This window comes from Lathamus discolor, chromosome 6 (assembly GCF_037157495.1).
Source record: "Lathamus discolor isolate bLatDis1 chromosome 6, bLatDis1.hap1, whole genome shotgun sequence".
Classification (NCBI taxonomy): domain Eukaryota; kingdom Metazoa; phylum Chordata; class Aves; order Psittaciformes; family Psittacidae; genus Lathamus; species Lathamus discolor.
The window spans coordinates 37,072,995-37,092,436 of NC_088889.1; the positions used below are offsets into that span (position 1 = coordinate 37,072,995).

The window sequence follows — 19,442 nt, forward strand, 5'->3', positions numbered from 1 at the left end:
TGAGACAGAAAACTCTGTGGTCCCTGATGGGCATTTGGTTTCTTTCCACAGCTTCTACCTCTTCCATCCTCTGTCCTATGGGATTGTAGGACCCATGGCCTCTGACCCTAGCAGCCCCATGGCAGGGCTCCGGTGGATGGACTCCTGGGAGTTCTAGAGCCAGCAAAGGGAACCTGGGAACAGTGGATGGGAAGCATAAGATCTGCTGCATGTTAGGCTGATTCTGGTGCTTTGGAGACATGTGGCAGTAAAGTTCTCTCTCTGGAGAACCCTGTTGCTTTGGCATTTGTTTGCACTGCCTGCATTGGAAGATGCAGAGGATGACTGTGAGAAGGTCCTCCTAAAATGACTCATGTCCTGAAACCTTAGGTTATATTCCTGGACAACTGGCTGCTTAAATCTCAAGTATTTTGAGCAATATCTGTCAGTCAAACAGCAGTGGCATTCCAGCAGTCAGACCCGTACAAGCTGAAGGTTGTGTGTAGTTGTATGATTGTGTGTGTGTGTCTTCATGTAATCTGACTGTTACAGCGAGACAGCATCTAGGACATTAGGACTTTTATGATTAAGAACGTTTTTTTTATGGTGAGATTTTTGAAAGCTTCCTGTAAGTACGTGGGGACCAGCATTCTTCCCTGCCCTGCTGTCGGTGGGTTTTGTTCTGCCCCTGAATTTTTAGAATTTGACTGAAAGCGGTCTGCTTGAAATCCCCTGAGCCACTGTGCCTTGCCTGTCTCCCAGACCCTCTGCAGACAGAGGAGGTGGAGATAGTTTATCCCTCTATACAGCCTTGCTTTCTGGTCACCTTTAATCATTTTGTAATAACCACCTAACAGGCCTGTGCTCAGAGCCAGGCTGTTCCAGCTCAGCACTTTGTAGCTTCTTTGAAATTCTGTCTGAAACTGCCAAGGAAATTACAGTGGAAATAGCAGGTGATTTATTTTCTGCCCCAGCATGCTGTGAAGATCGGATTCCTGTGGGTTTTGTAGAGTCTGAAATGACAGCTTGAAATTTTACAGACAGATGTCATTCATCTTTTGATCCCAGCTATTCCAATGCCAGTACCTGTGCTTTTAGGGGAAAGGTTTCACCTTAATAAATGTGGCATCTGCATACCTGTCTGTCAGTGCCACAGTATCTGCTTACTGTATTCCAATATTGAGCATGTTCCCTCTCATAAATAGCTGAACGTTAAATTACTCTATTGAAGGAAATGCAAGGCCAGGCAAAAATTCTTTGTCTGTTAAGAGTCAAAAGCCATCGGATATTGAATCCACCCCTTCCAAGAAAGCAGAATTCTGTTTATCAGGTGCCTTTCTCCTGTGTTAGGTCCATTTTTGTAAATGTTCCTTTTATTCCACCTCCTGTTCTTTGCCCCGTTTTAATTTCTTGTCAGTTCAAGGTTGCTACCTTGTAGCATCCAACATGAATGAGACTTAAGACTCCAGCTGTGTTCCTGTCTCAGGTAATATTTGCAGAACTCTTTTGTGTATGTTTCAATGAACTGAAGCCTTTAATTTCTTGCTCTACTTCTCAGCCTTGCATCAAAATTACAGGTACAGGGAGAGCAGCAGGTGAGCGTGTCTGTCTTTAAGGATGAATTGTGCATTCATTTCTCTTACCAAATCTTGAATTCTGGTGTATTTCTTGCAACACAGAAGGGCAGCATTAGCATAGTTGCTCTGCATGGGGGACTGAGCCTCTAGTCAGACTTGCTTTCATTCCTTTTTAATAGAGATCCATAGCATTTTTCAGTAAGGCAGGTGCTTGCTATTGTAACGCTCTGGCTTGGTATGTCACATCTCTCTCCAGAAGTTGACTCCTATAGACAATAACTCAGATGGTATAGACGAATGCCTCTGATTCTAAAGGTTTTATGTTAATCATCTGCTGGTAATACATGGTGGGAAGTCATTGCACTAATTAGCTACTGGGTTTGATGATTCTTTTCCACTTGCTATTGCAGGAAGTGCTCCCACTGCATGAGCCAGGGGTTCACAGAGTTGGTGTATATGCAAGAAGGATGAGGGAGAAGGCTGCAAACTTCTACACATCCTGCTTGATCTGACAGCAGCTGTGAATTGTTACCTGCTGGCAGTGTGGCTGGCAGACAGTGCAGTGCTGCCATTGTAGCAGTGTGATTTGGCACCTTCTACTCTTGGTGAGATTATCGTCTTACCTTGCTATCCTGAATTACCTTGCTATCCTGAATATGAGCTTTCCCTAAGGTAGTCCCACTGCCATGGGGAGGTTTTGCCAGAAGAGCTGATAAAAGCCATGATTTAAGGTGCAGGGTTTTTTCCAGCACGTACAGTCACACGCTTGCCCTTATCATTAACAGCAAAAAAACCCTAAGAAACTTGTGTTTTGGAATGACAATTACTACTATTCATCAAATTAAATTTGTGGGAAAGCAAAAATTGACTTGGTAACCTTGGTTACTTGGGTTATTATGAAGGGGTCAGCTTTAATGGAGCTGCCTGAGGAAGATGAGCCAGTGTGTTCCTTTGGCCAGGGTCCCTCTGTCCTTTATTACTAATAATCTTTCATGTGGGGATTGGCAGCTGAAGGTGGCAAGTGTCGTGTCGTGCTCCCATCCCACCTTCCTGTGCACAAGCCCAGCTTCCAGGTTTATTTTTCTTTAGGACTGCCATTTCAAAAATCCTCTGAGAGCCCTTGATGGGTGTTGAGACTAATCTGTTTCTTAGGCCTTGTGTGCTGGTAAGGAGACAAAGGCGTACAGTGAAGAAAAATCTAGCTATTCCACAAGAGGGAGCAGTCTCTAGCTCAGTCTTTTATTTCTGGTGGGTTTGGTTTTTTGTGGTTTCTTTTGTGTGTGTGTGTGTGTGTTTGTTGTTGTTGGGTTTTCTTTTTTTTTTGGTTTGGGTTTTTTGTAATTAATTTGATCTAGAGTTAAAAGTATGCAAAGGTCTACATTTGAAGACTAGAAGGCAGACATTTCCTCTGCACCCTCTGTACTCCAAGGGTTATGTTTTCAAAAGGTGTAAATTGATGTTGCTTTGTTTTCTGTCAGGAGAAAAATACTGAAAAATTACTTTAGTTAGAATTTGACCCTCCGTCTTTGATTTTCAAACCCTGTCAGGCCATAGCTGGAACATCGTGGTAACCAGTATTTTGTGAGCTCAACAAAGTACAGTAACTGGGATTCTGTTACTGACTCTGAATTAAACCGTTTGAGTGGTGCAGATGTGAGGCAAAGAGTGCAGGGCACTCTGCTTTCTGAGCAGAATTTGGGCTGCTGCTTTTCAGTTTTTCCATTTGTGCTTGTGGAATGACTTAAGATTAATGTTGAGAACTGCTTATTAGTCCTTTTCCCCAACCCATGTGGAAAATAGCTACCGGTGCTTTCCGAGGCCAGAAGATGCTGTTCTCTGGAGCAGCTGCTCTCTTTGAACTTTGCTCGACAGGGCTCCTTTTATCACTGTCAAAGTGTTTCATCAAATTGTATCTGTGGGTACAAATCATAAAAAGCTGCAGGCTGCCACGCTCCCTGTTTCATATTCTTTTTTATGTATAAACTCTATTTTCACCTTTTTGGTCTTTGGAGGATAGATAGAAGGCCTTCAGGCTCATCTAGCTTCATCCTAGACAAAGAGTCCATCTTAACAGGCTCCTGTTAACAGTCATTTCAGGACACAAGTGCACACACACCTATTCCAGCAGCAGGGACTGGCCTATTTCCAGGAGCTGGACTGCTTGTGCTATGAGATAGTTGTGACTGTGAGGAAGATTTGAATAGCAATTCCCGTGCTGAGGTTGCCCTTGCTCGAGGTGGAGGACTTCATGTCATGCGCTGTGTACCAGCATTGTTCACAAGCCTGTGGGTGGGAGAGACACCACCACTCTCTTGTCTGCAGTTTTCTTTTACCATGTTGATTGGGAGGCCTTATTGATACATAAAGGGCACTGACAGGACCTGCCTTTTATTTCTCCCTCCTTCCTTCTGCTTCTTCAAGTATGCCCTAACTACAGGAAATGTCTTTGCTTCTCCTCCAGTTTTCAGGCTGTGTATCCATTTCTTACAGGTGCCTGAACAAGGGGTAGGACAGGACACCTCCTAGTGTCCTGAGTGGATGAATAGCTGTCACATGTACTGAGAGTAAAACTAGAATCTTGTTATGGAAAGGTAAACAAATGTGTAATTTGATAGACCCCTCCTGTATCCCTCTGAGAATCATTTTCAAAGGACTTGAGAGTGAACCAGCTGTCAGCGTGGAAACACAGGCATTTACCTGGAATTCTCTATTGCCATGCTTAGTGGCTTCCCTTCCAGAGGCCATGCCTGCACAGTTTACCCTCTGGGTTGGCACTCTGCACACAAGTACCATGATAACACTGTTTCTTCCTCTCAGGATACTGCTGGCAATGTGAAAATCTTCTTAGTTGTGCCCTGTGCCTCTGCCAGCTGGGCAATATAGGTAAGTTCAGGTTTTTGCCCTTTACAGTGAGTTACCCCACATATTGGCAAGCGTGTGTCATGAAAGCAAAAAAGTGTGGACTATTATAAGATCATCAGGCTCTTTCCTGCTGGCAGAGGAAGGCTGAGGATAAGAGCACCATGTCCATAGCACATGTGCTGTCTTTGGAGGGCTATGAGCTACAAGCAGTCAGGACTGAAAATTGTCTCTGTCTTCTTTAAAGTACCAAGACCCTGGTTGCATGGTTGGTTGTGAGTTGCTTTACTTGAATGTCAAGGGCTATGATTATCACAAATAATATCTGAGGTAGGGGACATACTAGCACGTAAAACACTCCTACTGAATTTGTAATTGGTCCTGAAACTTTGCCAAGTGAGTTCATTGTGTTTTACAAGAGGCACTGTTTGGAGGCATCCTTGGAGAACTGGCCCCTGGCTGAGCGAGAGTTTGGAGTAGCAGTGAGAGGGGTCTTTTGTAATTCTGTCCTACATTCTGAACCTTACTAATGCTGTGTGCTTATGTGTGTGCGTGTGCATTTGTCCATGAACTGAATGTATTCTAACTAAGGTGCAGTTACTGCATCATAACAGTGTGGATGGGAGGATGTTCCCTAGAGCTATAAGTGTATTTTGTACGAGATACAGAAAATGAGGTAGAATTTGGAATTTAATTTTGTAATAAATACCTCTTCTTTCAAACATTCTCTTTGTGTCTGTATCTTGGGGTGCTTTTTTCCCCCTTTTCTCTTTCCCTCACTTATAGGTTTGAAGTAACAACATGAACTTTAAACAGACGCATTAGAGAGTTTGATCAAGGACAGCGGTGATCTCCATCAGCTTTTAGCAGACAAATGTTGCTGGACTTCAATTCTAGGAGGTCACGTTTTAATGCAGTTGAAGTGATACGCTGATAAGTGCAGCAGGAAGTGAAACTGGTACATTTGTGTGAGAATAAGGCACTGTGCTGAAGAAGGTTTGTTTTTCCATGTTAAAGATGAGTTAAATAGTAATTAGGTATAATGTGCTCGGTTTAATGGGTGTATTCATCAAGCTTCTGGTAGGTTACCTATGAGCACTTCATCTGACAGATCAAGCACTCTATTCAGGAGCCCAGCATTTTTCGTTGAGTGTGTAGTGTCCATAACATCAGACTGATGCACAATGTTGTATAGATGAGGCCCTTGCTCAGAACTGAATGTAAGAGTATTTAATAAAGCCAAATACTGTAAATCAAAACCTGCTGTATGCCAGCTGTAGTGACAGGGCAGCATATATGTTTGAGTACAGTGTAACAAGGGATTGCCATCCTTAGGCTGAAACTAGATAGGGAAAACAAAAATACAGCCCTTTTTATTTGGGGCTACACATTGAGGTCCAGATCAGCAGAGGAGGAGAGCCAGCCAGTCTGTTTAAACATATTCCAAAGGCTGCTAAACTAAAGCCAGGACAGCTAGAAATTGGACTATGGCCTGCACTAGATGATACAATAGGCCAATAGATAGTTACTGATAAGTCTATTAGCATCTCGTATTGCTTCAGAAAGCGCAAGTTAGCCTTTGGATCTTGCCTGCTCAGGGCTGCCTTTCTGGAAGGAAGGAGTGCTGATGCAGGAGCTGTGCTAGAGTGTAGGGAGACAACCATAAATAAAATGAAGTATTGTTCAGAAATGGTGATAGTATCTGAAGTAAAGCTTTTCAGGGCCCTCTAGAAGAAGAATGGCTTCTTTCTGCAGGTAAGTGATCTCATGTGGGTGGTGACTGATTCCATTTGCATTTGTTTTGAACCTGCCAGGTTTCTAGGCTTCTGAATTCCAGCCATCATCCTGCTACATGTTCCTCAACAAGAATGAGGCTTTTTTGTGACCTGGTATTTTAATATAAATTTTGTGCTCTGTCTTCAAGCTGCTACTTTATCTTCTTTCTACTAACCAAATAGAAACTTTCTATGTAAGTTGCTTTCTCTAGCCCTCCATCTCCTGTGGCTCTTTTCTCATTCTGTTCAGTTTACCCATATGGTTTCCCACTGTCCTCCAACATTAGTCTCCCCAATTCCATATGCTGAAATAGATCTTCATTGCTCCAACTGCTGCTTCCTGGTTTAGATCCAAGGATTGTGGTTGCCATACACTTTGGAGTTGTTTTCTAATACACCATCTCTAACTGTAGCTGTGTCCCATGTGATACATGCTCTGGCAATAGAAAGTTTGTGTTTTATCTGAATAGGCATAGTCTACCAAGTGTTGATTGCTGTAAATTGCTTTTCCCTATTTACCATTCTTGCAGTCATTATCTCCAGATTTCATCCAAAACTAGTCATCATACTGTCTTGCAGCTGACATCCTCTCAGCTGACAAAAGGTAGCTTTCAGGCTTCATTCATCTGACCTTTTTCTTCACCATGTATTCTCTGAACTACCTGGATTTCTCCACTGACCAGAAGGGAGTTTAGGTTACTTGCCCATATGAAGGCATCAGTGTTGAGTCAGCTGAGTCCAACCCTGACAGTGTGTTGATCCCTTGGAATGGTTTAGAAACAACAACTATTTGGTTACAAGGTGGAGAACTAAACTAGCTGAGAAGTAGGGAGGATTGTTTCAGATGAAAATGTGAATATGCATGAGATGGCACATTTTTATTGCAGATTTGTGGACTCAGAACAACCAAGTAAACAAAGGCAGTGCAGCTGAGGAAAATGAATTTAAGCAATTTGATAACTTCCAGGCAAAGTACCATTGGAAGCAAGTCTGAAGAGTGATACTTAAATAGAGATCAACAAGAGCACAAGTACCAACTGTCCCAGTGCAAATCAGGGCCAGGAAAAGCCAAACAAGCCGAACATGAGAAGCTGGGCAGCAAGTTATTGACTGACTTAAAATACAAGAGAAAAGCATCCAGAATGTGAGAACTCAAATTACTAAAGGCTGCTGTGAAAGTCATGCAGAGCGGGGAAGCAAAAAGGCTGCCTTACAAAATGAAGACATAATGAGGGATATCAAAGTTAATGAAAAACTGTTAGGACACAGGTAGCAGCAGATGGATCAAGAATTAGACCACTACTTGGCAGAGATGGAAAAGCATAAACTGATGGATCTCTGAAAAGCTGAACTCTGAAAAGTCGTACACCCTTCTTCGAATGCTTTTATAATAAACTCCCTGCTGTGTTCTTCATTGTTTTCTCTGTGCTGGTTTTTTTTTTCAGGCTGGTGAGTTTCTTCCTTACTAGGTCATCCTAGTTGGCTCTTTTGAGTATTGCCACATTTTATGCTAAGTCTGCTAAAATTTCTTTGTTTCAAGCATTATTAAAAAAACCCAAACAGTAAGTATGTTGGAGGTACCCTCAAGCAGCTCTTGCAGGGCTCATGGGTGTCCTGTGCTTGCTGATTTTAAGTCTTCCTTGCTAACAGTTGCTGTTTAACATCATATGTAGTTACTAATGGATTGGAAAGTGCTTCATAACGCAGCATAAGTACATCATTTCAAAGCTTTGGCATTTTTGACTCTGGGGCTTGCAAAAGCAAAATTTCTCACTGATTTGGAGAATTATTTTTGACAGAGCCCCAAAGCTGCAATGGCTCAGATAGGTGAGGAGAAGACCTCAAGCAGGAAAGGATCTCGCATACAGAAGCAATAACACATGGGGTCTTGTCGTGGTTTAAACCACGATTAGGAGCAGGGGGAGGGCAAGAAGGGGGGGGGGGAGTGAATGAGGTTTGTGGTTGGGTTTAAACCACGACAGGTCTGATTTAAGAGCAGATGGCTGTGTGCAAAGCATTGTCCTGCCAGGAAGGGATGGGTGCAATTAAATGCAAAATCTTTGTTTTAATAAATCATGTCAAAGATCTTATTCTCAAAGACAGTCACTGTAGGTCAAAATATTGTAGGTGATGCCCTGGTCAATAGTGTCAACTCAAATAGCAAGACGGAGGAAAGACCAGGCAGAGGTGAGATCAGAGAGAAGACAATCAATGATCACTTCAGAGATGAACACCAGCACCACTTCTGAAACAAGATAACTCCACACTGGAAACTACAGAGGAGGCTCCAGAGAGAGTAAAGCATCTAAATGTTCCAGCAGCTGAAGGAATGATCCGGTCTAGAAGTATGAGGACAATTGGAGGAAGATCCAAGCCCATGTGCACCATGCCTAGGTAGGACAAAAGCCAGATAACTCTGGTAACACACTGCTTGCCAAGTTGCCAGGCTTATTAGCTAGAGCACCGTGTTCAGCTAATGAGGCTGGAGAGCTTTGGGACTACAGCTGCTGGTATCCCACCAGCTTGGAGTTTGCACACAGACAGTGGTGTCTTACTATCAAATTCAGCTAGTGTGTCAGGCCTGACGTGGTAGATAGACTTTTTAAACTCACTTTGGTAGAGTGACTTACAAAAGGCAGAGGTTTCTTCTTGAAAGATCAGCCTGGTGGGAGTAGCAACTGCTGGATCATCACTGTGCTAAAGATCACAAGGTGAATAACAACCGAGGTAAGTTCTGAGCATCTGCAAATGCCAGACCTGGTCCAACAGTCTCATAAGCCAACAATACTCAGGCTAGCAGCTCTCTGAGTGGTCCCCTTTGGCTTCTCTCCCCACTTCATGACCTGTCAGCCTTGGGGTGTTTGCACCTGCCTGTATGAACTTGCCCCAGCCGCCCCTGGGAGATTCAAGAAGAACCTAGGAAATATCAAGTAGCAAATTAAAGTCAAAAGCTGTGTCTTCACTGTTCCTCCTACCTCTGCCTATCCCCCTCCCCTTAGCCCAAATCCTCAAGCTCAGTAATGCTGTCCTGCTCTCACCACAGGCATGGTGGCTGCCAGTGAGCTCTGCGATTGTTGCCTTCATCATTTTATGAGCAGATTATTCCCTCATGCATCTCTTTTGCTTCTTGTTATGCAACTGTGTTTTGCGATTCGCTTTGCTACTGAGCTGTGCTGCGTGCACCATGGCCTGAGGTGGTAGCTTGAGAAGACAGCTGGGAACAACTTCTGCTCCCACCTGAGGATGGGGATGGGTGTTTGGGGAAAAGAGCCGTTGTGGTCTGTGGTTTTGAGATGGTGGCAAGAGGAAAGAAAAGGGATTAGCCAAGGCCAGGAGTCTGTACCCAAGGTGAGCAGGGAGCCTGCAGCAGCTAGATCAGAGCGGCATTATTCATGAAGACTCACAGATGTAGAATTGGAAATTAGGAGTCCAGAGGGGATTTGGATTTATTGGTGCAGCAGCTGGGACAAATCCTGACAGTGCCACAGTAGCACATGCAAAACAAAGTCTGGGCCAGGCTGGTGGCGTGTCCTTGGGGAGGAAGAGTCATTCCCCAAGCATCCTGAACCCTGAGCACAGGATTGGGGGCTGGCTTTTGTGAGCTTATTCTCAATTCTGTCACACTGTTTTATGAGATGGGGCAAGTTTCTTTTCCTGTGGGTAAACTAAGGCACTGAATAAGTAAAGCTGGCACTTGGCAAGGGGAGTTATGAGTGTTGGTAATGTAACTTGAAGGGGCTGTAGGTTACAGTGACACCCACTTCAAATTAAAAACATCATAAATCTGTGTTCTTTCGAAGCACAGCAGAGCTTTATTGTCTTCTTTGCAGGTCAGTGAGTTTCTCCAGGAATCTGCCTCCCCTTTCCCCAAGTGGCCTACAGATGATTTTGGAGCAGCCTCTGCTGTTGCCCTTGTGGTTCTTCACTCATGAGAGCTCCAGGGACAGTCTTGTAGAAATCCAAAACATCTCACAAAAGAGCTGAGCTGCCAGGCTACAGAGATAGAGCCAAGGGAGCTGGGGACCATCCCAGGAAACCCTCACGCCATGGAAACATTTGCAGTGCTCAATCTCTTGCTGCATCCTGGGGCTTCCTCACACTTGAAGGAGCACAAAACACTTCAACAGGGGAGGTTTGCTTGTTTGTTTTTCCTTGTACCTTAAATCCTCTCTGGACTTCACTCGTGCTGTCAGCACCTCGGTGCTGTGGCAGCAGGAGAAACTCATCTGACAGCCAGGTAGCTGCAAGGGAGAAGCTGCTTTGCAGGCAGGGAAGAGCATCATGTCTCCTGGGCCCTCACTCTCTTAAGTCATGTGAAAGGAATGGTGGCTCAGATGTTTCTTACCCCTGAGTTCTCCCTGTCTCCCACCTCAAGTCCCTCCTTACAGCTCCCTTGTCCTGTGCTGGAAGATCTATGCTGTCACAGGGGGAAAAATGCTGGTTTAGTTAAGGGAGAGTGCATGTACCAGTGCTAGAAGGCAGCAAAGGAGTGGATTCACTGTTCAGAGGGGCGGGGAAGGTGGGGAAACTGCTTCTGAATGTACCCATACCCTGACCAGAAGGAGCTGTTGCTAGGGGTGGGGAAGGAATTAAGTCTCTTTGGCTCTTAGACTGCTAAGTGTCATACCAACATGGGGTTTGGGTACCATCAGGTAGGCAGGGGTATGGCCTGCCCACTGCCGCTTTCATCACCTGGGGCACCCGTATGTTCCACAGAAGAAGGTGACACATCACACGCATCACCCTCATTGCAGCCATTATGTCTGTTCTGTTCTGACATTTGTGCCTTGTCTGCAGGAGCTCAGCATGCAGCCACCATCTGCAGCACAGAGGGAAGGTGCAAGGGGGAAGACTTTGGACAAGAGCCACTATTTTTCCATGCCATCATGGCTTCACTGTTAACTGTCTGAGATACCCTTGCCATTAGCTGAACCTGTATAGTGTTGTTTCCCTGGGATATGATAGCTGGTAAGGTACCTGCACGGGCCCAAGGAAAGGTGTCGTGCATCTCAGCTAAGCTTTAGAAGCTGATCACTCTTATTTACAACTTGCTTTTGGAGTGCTTCTTTTGCTCCTCTATCAGCCGCCTCTGTATGTATTCAAAATGTTGCTAGGCAAACACTCAGCCTTGGTCGCTGCTCTGATCTCACATCTGTGCTTCAACTCTGCTCCTTGGTATCCTGTGGTCTAGGGGAGACTCTCCACTCTCGTTCCCAGCACCCTGACAGCACAGTGCTGCCTGCCTGCCTGCCTGCTCCCCCTCCTTGCGGGCAGGGCCAGGCTGAATTGTCCAGATGGGCTCTGGTGAAGCTTCACATCTGTGTGGCTGTGATGACAATGTCAGAGCAGCTTGTGCAGATGCATGTAGGATGACACTTCATTCTCTTTGCTGTGTTTGCCACTCCGATCAGATTAACCTTCAATTTCCCACTGCTCCTTCAGGCTCCTCGCAGCTTCAGCAGTTATCAGCACACTGATACATCATCAGTTCCCAGTGTGAATGTCTCCTTTGCAAACACACAGCTAAAATGCTGGGTTTAGTCGGAGCTTCTTGTGGACCAGAAGATGATGGCCGCAGCAGGAAGCACTGTGGGCCGGCAGGTTGCCTGTTCTGACCCCCCAGCCATGAAATGACCCTGCAGCTTGTGCCTGTTCTTTATTATCAAATGCTTTCTATTTATCCTCTGTTCTCTAAGAAGACAGACATGTAGAGATCACGCTTTTCAGGCTTTTCTTCTTAGCTGTCATGAAAGCTAAAATGCTGTGTTTTTAACAGGAGCCATGATTTTACAGAAGCCATTTGCATCTCTCCAGGACCTAGGACCTTTGCCATTAATTAAGTCTTTTCTCACAGTGACATTCAAGACACAGTATCCCTGGAACATAATTTGGTTTTCTGGCTCAGTAGCCAGAGATCTGCGAGTATATGTGGGACTCCTTAGTCCCATCTGACAGTTCAATTCCTTTGTGAGTTTGGACTTCTCAAGAGCCCAGCTCTGGGACACGGTTTTTCAGCTTGCAATGTACACAGAGCTTTTCCTGTACAGCGTCTTGTCTGGTCTGCACTGAGAAGGAGAGGCCTCCAAAGCCCAAGAAAACAGGTAATTAATTCTGGCACTTGCAGAGATGTCTCCCGTGGCTTCCTGCTGTCACTGCAGTCAGCGCTGTCACTCTGGCTCTTCAGGAGAAGGGCCCCTGGGAGACAAGCTGGGGCTGGGGCTGAGGATGTAGCCTTGTGCCTTTGAACTTGCCTGCTCTCAGAGGTTATTTTCAGTACTCCAAGGAGAAGAGCCTCCATTCTACTTACACGGAGCCTGTGTGCTGCTGGGTTGGGTCAGAGGCTGCTGTCTTCTCTCCTGATTACAAGAAAGAAGTGTGATTTATAGAACCAGAACTTGTAATAAGATCAGTGCAATTGTTACTTCAGAGCAGACTGTGATGGGTTCATAATATTTGTGCTTTTGTGTTGCTCACATCCTTTTGAAACCTCAATGCGCATGGCTGCTCTGGCTTTCCTGGCTTCTGTTGTGCTGCTTAAGACCTTGCTTGCCCATTCTCACTTTTGCTGCCCATGCTGCCCAAATCCCAGGGCTCAACTAAAAGCAGTGTTTCCTTTTCTCTGAACAATAGAGAGAAGCTGGGTGTCCTGAACATGTCTGACATGTCTTCTGTTTTATTGTTAACATCTTCGCTTGCTTCAGCTGGTTTAATTTGCCTTAAACATATATCTTGCAGTGTCTAGACTGCATCTGTCTGTGGAGATAGCAGGTGGCTGTGGGGCGTCCTGAGGTGGAAGTGGCCAAAAGCAAGAGGTTGCTGTAGTGCTGGAGCATCACCGAGGACCTCCACCACAAAGTTACACTTGGAGCTGTTCTGAACGGCGAACGAAAGCAGCCGGGTCCCAGTAGTCCCCTCGCTAGCACTGCGCTGTTGCTCTTCGTGTAAAACCGGGCTGATCAGAAAATGTCAACCACGAACGAGCTGAACTTTCTGCTCCTCAGCTGCGAGCCCGGGGCGGGTTGGGGATTGTAATTTTCCTTTTTCCTTCCCTTCCTTCCCCTTCCTTCCTTCCCCTGAGTGGGAAATGTAAAGTGAGCTCTTCCTTGCCGACGAGGTGGCCGGGGAAGCCGCGGGGGGAAGAGAGGGGCACCGGGAAGCTGCGCTGTCGGCAGCGCGCCCGGGGCAGGGCAGGGGCGGCGGGCGGAGCGCGGATGCGGGACCCCCAGGTGAGCACGGCGGGGCCCGCCCGGGGCTGCGAGGGGCGGGCGGCTGCCGGTGCCAGCGGTGCCGGTGCCAGCGCCTCGCCTCGGGCAGCGAGGGGCAGGTCCCCCCGCCCCTGCCATGGAGAGCGGGATGCCGCTGTCTGGCAGGCAGCGAGCGCTGATCCGGGAGAGCTGGCAGCGTGTGAGCGGCAGCCCCGAGCAGCACGGCCTCGTCCTCTTCACCAGGTGAGCGCCGGGAGGGGATGCGGCCACCGGCGCCCCGGCACTGGCAGTCCCCCGGACCCACCAGGGAGCAAGGGGAGGGTGAACTGGCTCCGCTTCTCGGCGAGGAACGCTTCTCGGCGATGGCTGCAGGGCTGCCTTACCCGCCCGCTCCGTGGTCCGTGGGGAGCGGCGCGGGGATGAAGCCCCTCACCGCGAAGCCGCGGCTGCTGTGGGGCAGCGGCGGGGGGCACCGTCCTGTTCCCACCGTCCGCGGAGCCAACTTTGTTCCGGAGAAATGGAGGGAGAGGGGCAGGGGACAGGTTTTGTGCGTTTCTGCCCACTGGCAGCCCGCGTTGTCACTTCTGCTGCCTGGAGAGCTGCCTGTGCGCCCAGCCCCGGGGAGCGTGTGGAAGGGACCCCCCACTGCCCCGATACTGCCCAGGCACTGGCCTGCCCGCTGGGAGGGAGTCAGCCTCGGGGCAGAGGAAATGGTGTGCCCGGGAATGGCTGAAACCCAGCTCCTTGCCTCCCCTAAGTAGCTTAGTGTCTCGGTTATGGGAAGATGGAAAGGAAAAATCTATGAAAAGCCATTTAAAAAGAGAGCTGAGGACCAGCTGCTGGAGGAGGACGTGTAGCAGGCGGGAGCCAAACCTGACAGAGCAGGGCTGTGAGCAGAGACAGTACTTCTTGGGAGTTTCAGTGGGGGGGAAGGGGGTGCAGTAGTTTAATGTGCAGGATGGGGAGAAGAGAGACTGTCCTGCCTGAATTCCCTTTGGACTCCATGGAAAGCATCACCCTGTTACATCTGCTTGGGTGGCTGCTCCTAGACCCATATCTGCCTGGTATACACTGGCAGGGAAGATGAGGGGGAAAAATAGGGAGCTGGTGAGGGTGTTAGCTGAGTTTGTACATGCACCCCCTTGCTCAAGTGGGAAATCTGGCTGATGGAGCTTGCAGGTCCTCGCAGATTGGGACCTTTGGGCCTCAAGGGGGTCATAAAGTAGGAATGGGAGTTGTTGGGACAACAAACAAAACTTTGGGGGTAAGGGCCAGGCTGGGAGGAGCTCCAGTGAGCTGGGACTGTTCCTCAGGTGCCATAAACACATAATCTGAGAACTGGGACGGTGGGCTGGGGAAATAGAGACTTTTTTGGCTCTAAGTAACCTGGATCGCTCCAAACTAAGACTTCAGAACTTCTGTGTCCTTTTCAGGTGGAGAGTGACCGGTAGGTGGGAAGGGAGGCAGAGGGGGGCTGCGGGTGTGCTTCTGATAGGGTTGTTCCTGGTGTGAGCGCAACTCTAACTAAAGCTGAAGAAGTGAGGCAATGGGGGATTCTCTCTTGCTGTTGCAGGTTGTTTGACTTGGACCCTGACCTGTTGCCCCTTTTCCAGTACAACTGCAAGCAGTTTGCCAGCCCTCAGGAGTGCCTCTCTGCCCCTGAGTTCCTGGATCACATCAGGAAGGTGAGAGAGGAGCTGTGGCACAGCTAGAGTGCAGGCTTCTTGGAAGAGGCAGCCCTTAGGCAATGGTTTGGGACTGTGGTGTGTCTGACTGGGGAACGCATGGAAAGTCTCCTCCTGAGATGGTAACTGCAGGGGCTTACTCATGCTCGCAGAAGGTATAATTGCCATGCCAAAGCACCCTACCACAGTGGGGATGGTATGAGGATGTGGGTTGTGGTGAGTAAGAAGCACCATGCTGATTTCCGTGACCTCATCTGAGAGTGGATTGCCTCTTGTGAAAGTTGGAAGCCCCCTTCTTCTACCACAGAAGTTCCCCAGTGAGCTCACGTCTGTCCAGACAAGGACTGAAGCCTCTGCTTAGCCGCATGCTGAGCAGGAGGTGGCGCAGAGCTGGGCAGTGGGCCCAGCTTCCATGGAACCCACTGGTATGAAGAGGCCGTCAGTGTGGCTGCAGAGCCGGAAGACCCACAGCATCTCTTGGACAGCTGCTGGGAGAGGAGCAATGCTGATGGTGCATGGAGGAGCTCATGCATGGGCAGAATCACACCCCGTGCAGCAGAGACCCTCTGCTGAGCCCTGAAGAGCAGCCACAGCCTTTGCTTTCGGAAGGCTTTATAAGCTGCCTTTAAAACTCCATCTCTAAACCAGTTTGGTGCCTCTCTTGCCTGTCTATTCCTTATAAGAGGCTGTTTCAGGACTACACACCTCTGATAGCTGCAAGCCTTTTGTTATTTTCCAGTCTCTGTGTACTGGCGAAGTTAAGTCTGTTTTTATTGTTTTGAGCTGAAATAGCTCTTTGCTCTTGTTGGAGATAATTTCCCAGTTGAGATTGTAGAGTCAATTCTGTCATCTCTTGGCTTTGCCAAGACAGCCATGCCTGGCTTTAATCTCTTTTTCTAATTCAGTGTGTCTGTTCCCTTCATCCCTCATTAACCCTTCTCTTTCCTGTTTCTATTTGACTCTTTATGCTTCTGGGAAATGACTGTGGCACATGCTTTACCAGACCATGTCTTTTGGCTGAACTATCAACCCCATCTCCTCAAAATACCTGGACTGATCTTAGAATTGGAGTTACCTTATTCACAATTGCACCATCTTGGCAACATCTAGTTGGAAATTCTAGTCCTGGCAGCTTCCAGGGCTCCCCTGCAGCTGTCTCGAGGTCCTAAGAGCTGTAATGACTGCATCTGCATTAGCTTTTAGCCCATAACTGCTCTGCTGTAGGGCTGTTTACCCCCTCTAGGACAGGGAGGCCAGCAGTGCTGCTTGCTGTGACACCTGTGGCAGTGTCCTTTGGCAGGATGTGGTGTGTGCTGCTGCCAGCATGTCTCACTGGTGTGACACATGGATTGCAGTAGAGCAAAGGAAAGCTCAGAGGGCATCTTCTGGCCTGGGAGGTGATCATGCTGAGAAGGGTGAAGTAGAGGGGTCAGACTCTGTTCCTCGGGGTGGGGGGGCAGCAGAAACTTGCTGTTAACGCCTTAACACTGTTGATGTTTTGCCTCTGTGCTCCTGCAGGTGATGCTGGTGATCGACGCTGCTGTGAGCCACCTGGAGAACTTGTCCTGCCTGGAAGAGTACCTCTGCAACCTCGGCAAGAAGCACCAGGCAGTCGGCGTGAAGGTCGAGTCTTTCTCGGTGAGGCGTCCTCTCTTACCCACTATGGCTGCGTGTGTGCAGCCCTGCCTGCAGCCCTCAGCTATCCCCATCCCTCTGCACCCACTGCATGTATTTAGCTGGTTGGAGCAAAAGCTGGTGGCTCAGGGAAGTCCCCAGGCTGCTGATACCTGCCGAGTGATGTTGACTATCAGGGAAACCCTTTAGCTATGCTTGTTTTCTGCCCTCCTGAGTAAGCTCAGGGATAATGGACAAATGGGAGCAAGGCATTCACCCTGCTTGAAGAGGACCATGATCTGGGGGACTGCAGGATCACTCTTTGCCCTGGGTCCTGCATCTCTATATCACATGCTCTAGGCAAACCTCACTGCACCTGGGAAAAGGAGCATCCAAGGCCCTCTGTGTCTGTGCTGGAGTGGGGTTCCTGCACCTCAGCCCCTGTTCTCTCTGTGGCAGTAAGACAGGATCAGCCCCCATGTTACGCCCTTGCTTACTCCTCTCCTGCCGTCAAGCATGGACAGAAGTGCTGGATAACCCAGCAGAAAAGGGCAGGTTGAAGGAAAGGTTTGTAACTAGTCCATGGCTCCCTCCTGATACTGCTAGCTTTGGCCCTCTTCAGAGGCAGCAGGGGCCCCTTTGCTTGAGGTGATGACTCCCACCAGTCCTGCGCTCAGAGTGCCAGTGCTCTTGGATGGAGCTGCTCGCAACTCCCTGTGGAGCAGCCTAAGAGGTGGTGAGGCAGGCCTTGAGCATCCAGTCTGGGGTCTGACCAACTCGTCTGGCATCAGGGTATTGCTCAGCTCTGCTGATCGCTGCTATGCCGGGGCATTGGTCTGGCTACCTGCATCTAGGGACAATGGACGTGTACAATGGACTGGTGTTACAAGCGTGGTCAGCCCTTGATCCCTGCCTGCAGCCCTGCTCACCCAGGGTGTGGGGAGAGGGCCAGCACAGGGTAGTAGAAGGGGGTGGTGTGGCCTGGCCCCACTGTTGGAGGAGGAGGAGCAGCTGCCCCGCAGTGGGAGAAGCCCAAGAAGGTGGTGAAGTGAGAGAAGGGGCTGTGCATTGTCCGCTGGTGCTGAGCTTGACACTTCCCTGTTTGTTTTGCAGACTGTTGGCGAGTCCTTGCTGTACATGCTGGAGAAATGCCTTGGCACTGCCTTCAGCCCAGATGTGCAGGAGGCCTGGAGCAAACTCTACGGTGCTGTGGTGAAAGCCATGCAGCGTGGCTGGGACACCCTCCCAGAAGGTGACTAGATCCTGCTGGGCATCCCCATCCTGGGCAGTCCTGGGCAGGGGGAGCACTCACACCATGCTCTTTGCCTCTCTCCACCTCTTTCTCTGTGCACCAGCCCAGTGCCATCTTCTCCAGTCATGCATGGTTTGGGGCTCTCCCAGTGATTCCACCTTGCTTTGACACAATCACATCTCTGCCTTTGCTAAGGGCTGGCAGGGTACGTCTCAGCAGTGAAGCCTAGGAGTGCCACAGTACAGGTATGCTGCCCTGCCCCAGGTTCCTTCAGGCTAGCTGGAGCACCCCTGTACCTACTCTGGTTTTTAGCTGGCTCATCTTCCCTCCGCTTGCTGCCCACCCTAGTTAGATGACAGCTAGCATAGGCCTCTCAGGCTTATTTGCCCAAGATCCTATTTGCTCAAGACTGTTCACTCCTCCTGCGCTGCTGTGCCCCATTCAACTGTGGCAATGGTGGCTTTGGCTCCCTGCAGGGGCAGAGGCAGCAGAGGTGGGAGCTGGCCCTGCCATACGGCTGTCCTCTCCAAACCATGTGGGGACTTTTTCTCCCTTTCCTTTCAGTAACACATCACTACCAGATAGTTAATCATCTCTTGTTTTGCCTCTCCCCTGGATGAGATCCGTGGCTTTTCCTTGTGTCAAGTTGGCCATAACTCAGTGTATTTCCCAGGGATGCTTTGGGCAGCAGAGTCACGTTAATCCCAAGGTGAGGCTGCTTTTAGCAGGTCTGGGCTGCCAGCTGAAAGGCTTTGTGTTGGTTTGGCTGGTTGGTTTCACCTCCGAGCCAGCTGAAATGCAGCAGCAGTGGTGGCTCTTTATTGCTTTGTGTTCAGGAGAGTAAAGTAAATACAAGGAAAAGATGTCTTAAAATAAAAACGAAGGTTGCAATCACGTCATGGCAACAGCTTCCAGAAATCATTCCTGGCTCTTAGCCAGAGGAAGCATAGCTGGAATTTCTCTATTGATGCTGTCAGGACCTGGAGCACTTCCCAGCTGCACACAATGCCCATCTGCAGAGCTCCTTGCCCTTTAGTAAACCCTACCAGCCATACTTCAGACACAGCCGATTCAGAGCAAAGGGAGGCACCCAATTAGGTGTGTGCAGCAGGATGGAAGTGAAAAGACAGCATCTGCCAGAAGAAATCACAGGGAATAGCTGAAAGGCAGCACCTGAGGTCTTGGGGGGGGGGGGGGGGGGGGGTTGGAGCTGAACTTGAGCACTTTGAAGAAGAGTTTGTGGGGAAGGAGCTGAGGGACAGGTAGAACCATGTTTCCAGCCATTACTTGTCCCAGGGTGAGGACATTGAGAAAGTGTTCAGTTACTATTCAGGTAGTGCCATTTTTGCTGCTACTTCAGGGCAGGAGGGCACTGGGGGCTGAGGTGGTTCTGTTCTAGAGATTTGTTCCTCCTATGTTCAACATCCTCCAGAAGAGCAGGGGCTGGGGGGAGGCACTAGGTGTGACAGAATGATATGGGGCAGGAGGGTTTGGGA

At 48.6% G+C, this 19,442-nt stretch overlaps 2 protein-coding genes across 13 annotated transcripts in view; both read left to right on the top strand.

Moving 5' to 3' along the window:
• Window positions 1-7,604, top strand: part of POMT2 (protein O-mannosyltransferase 2) — a 37,075-nt gene extending 29,471 nt beyond the window's left edge. For 7 of the 12 annotated variants that reach the window (XM_065685995.1, XM_065685999.1, XM_065685996.1 and 4 more), the window contains one exon: window positions 52-5,141. In XM_065685995.1, the coding sequence (XP_065542067.1) occupies window positions 52-157 (106 nt within the window). In that variant the 3' untranslated portion in view covers window positions 158-5,141. Of the gene's footprint in view, window positions 1-51; window positions 5,142-5,201; window positions 5,412-6,229 lie in introns of those variants that run through there. The other 5 variants (XR_010614002.1, XR_010614003.1, XR_010614000.1 and 2 more) reach the window with 5 other exon arrangements.
• Window positions 7,605-13,477: 5,873 nt separating this feature from the next.
• Window positions 13,478-19,094, top strand: NGB (neuroglobin). The gene is made up of 5 exons (XM_065685257.1): window positions 13,478-13,638; window positions 14,969-15,080; window positions 16,599-16,718; window positions 17,808-17,946; window positions 18,050-19,094. The coding sequence occupies exons 1-5, from the start codon at window positions 13,532-13,534 to the stop codon at window positions 18,112-18,114; spliced, it is 543 nt and encodes a 180-aa protein (XP_065541329.1). The 5' UTR covers window positions 13,478-13,531; the 3' UTR covers window positions 18,115-19,094.
• The last annotated feature ends 348 nt before the right edge of the window (window positions 19,095-19,442 follow it).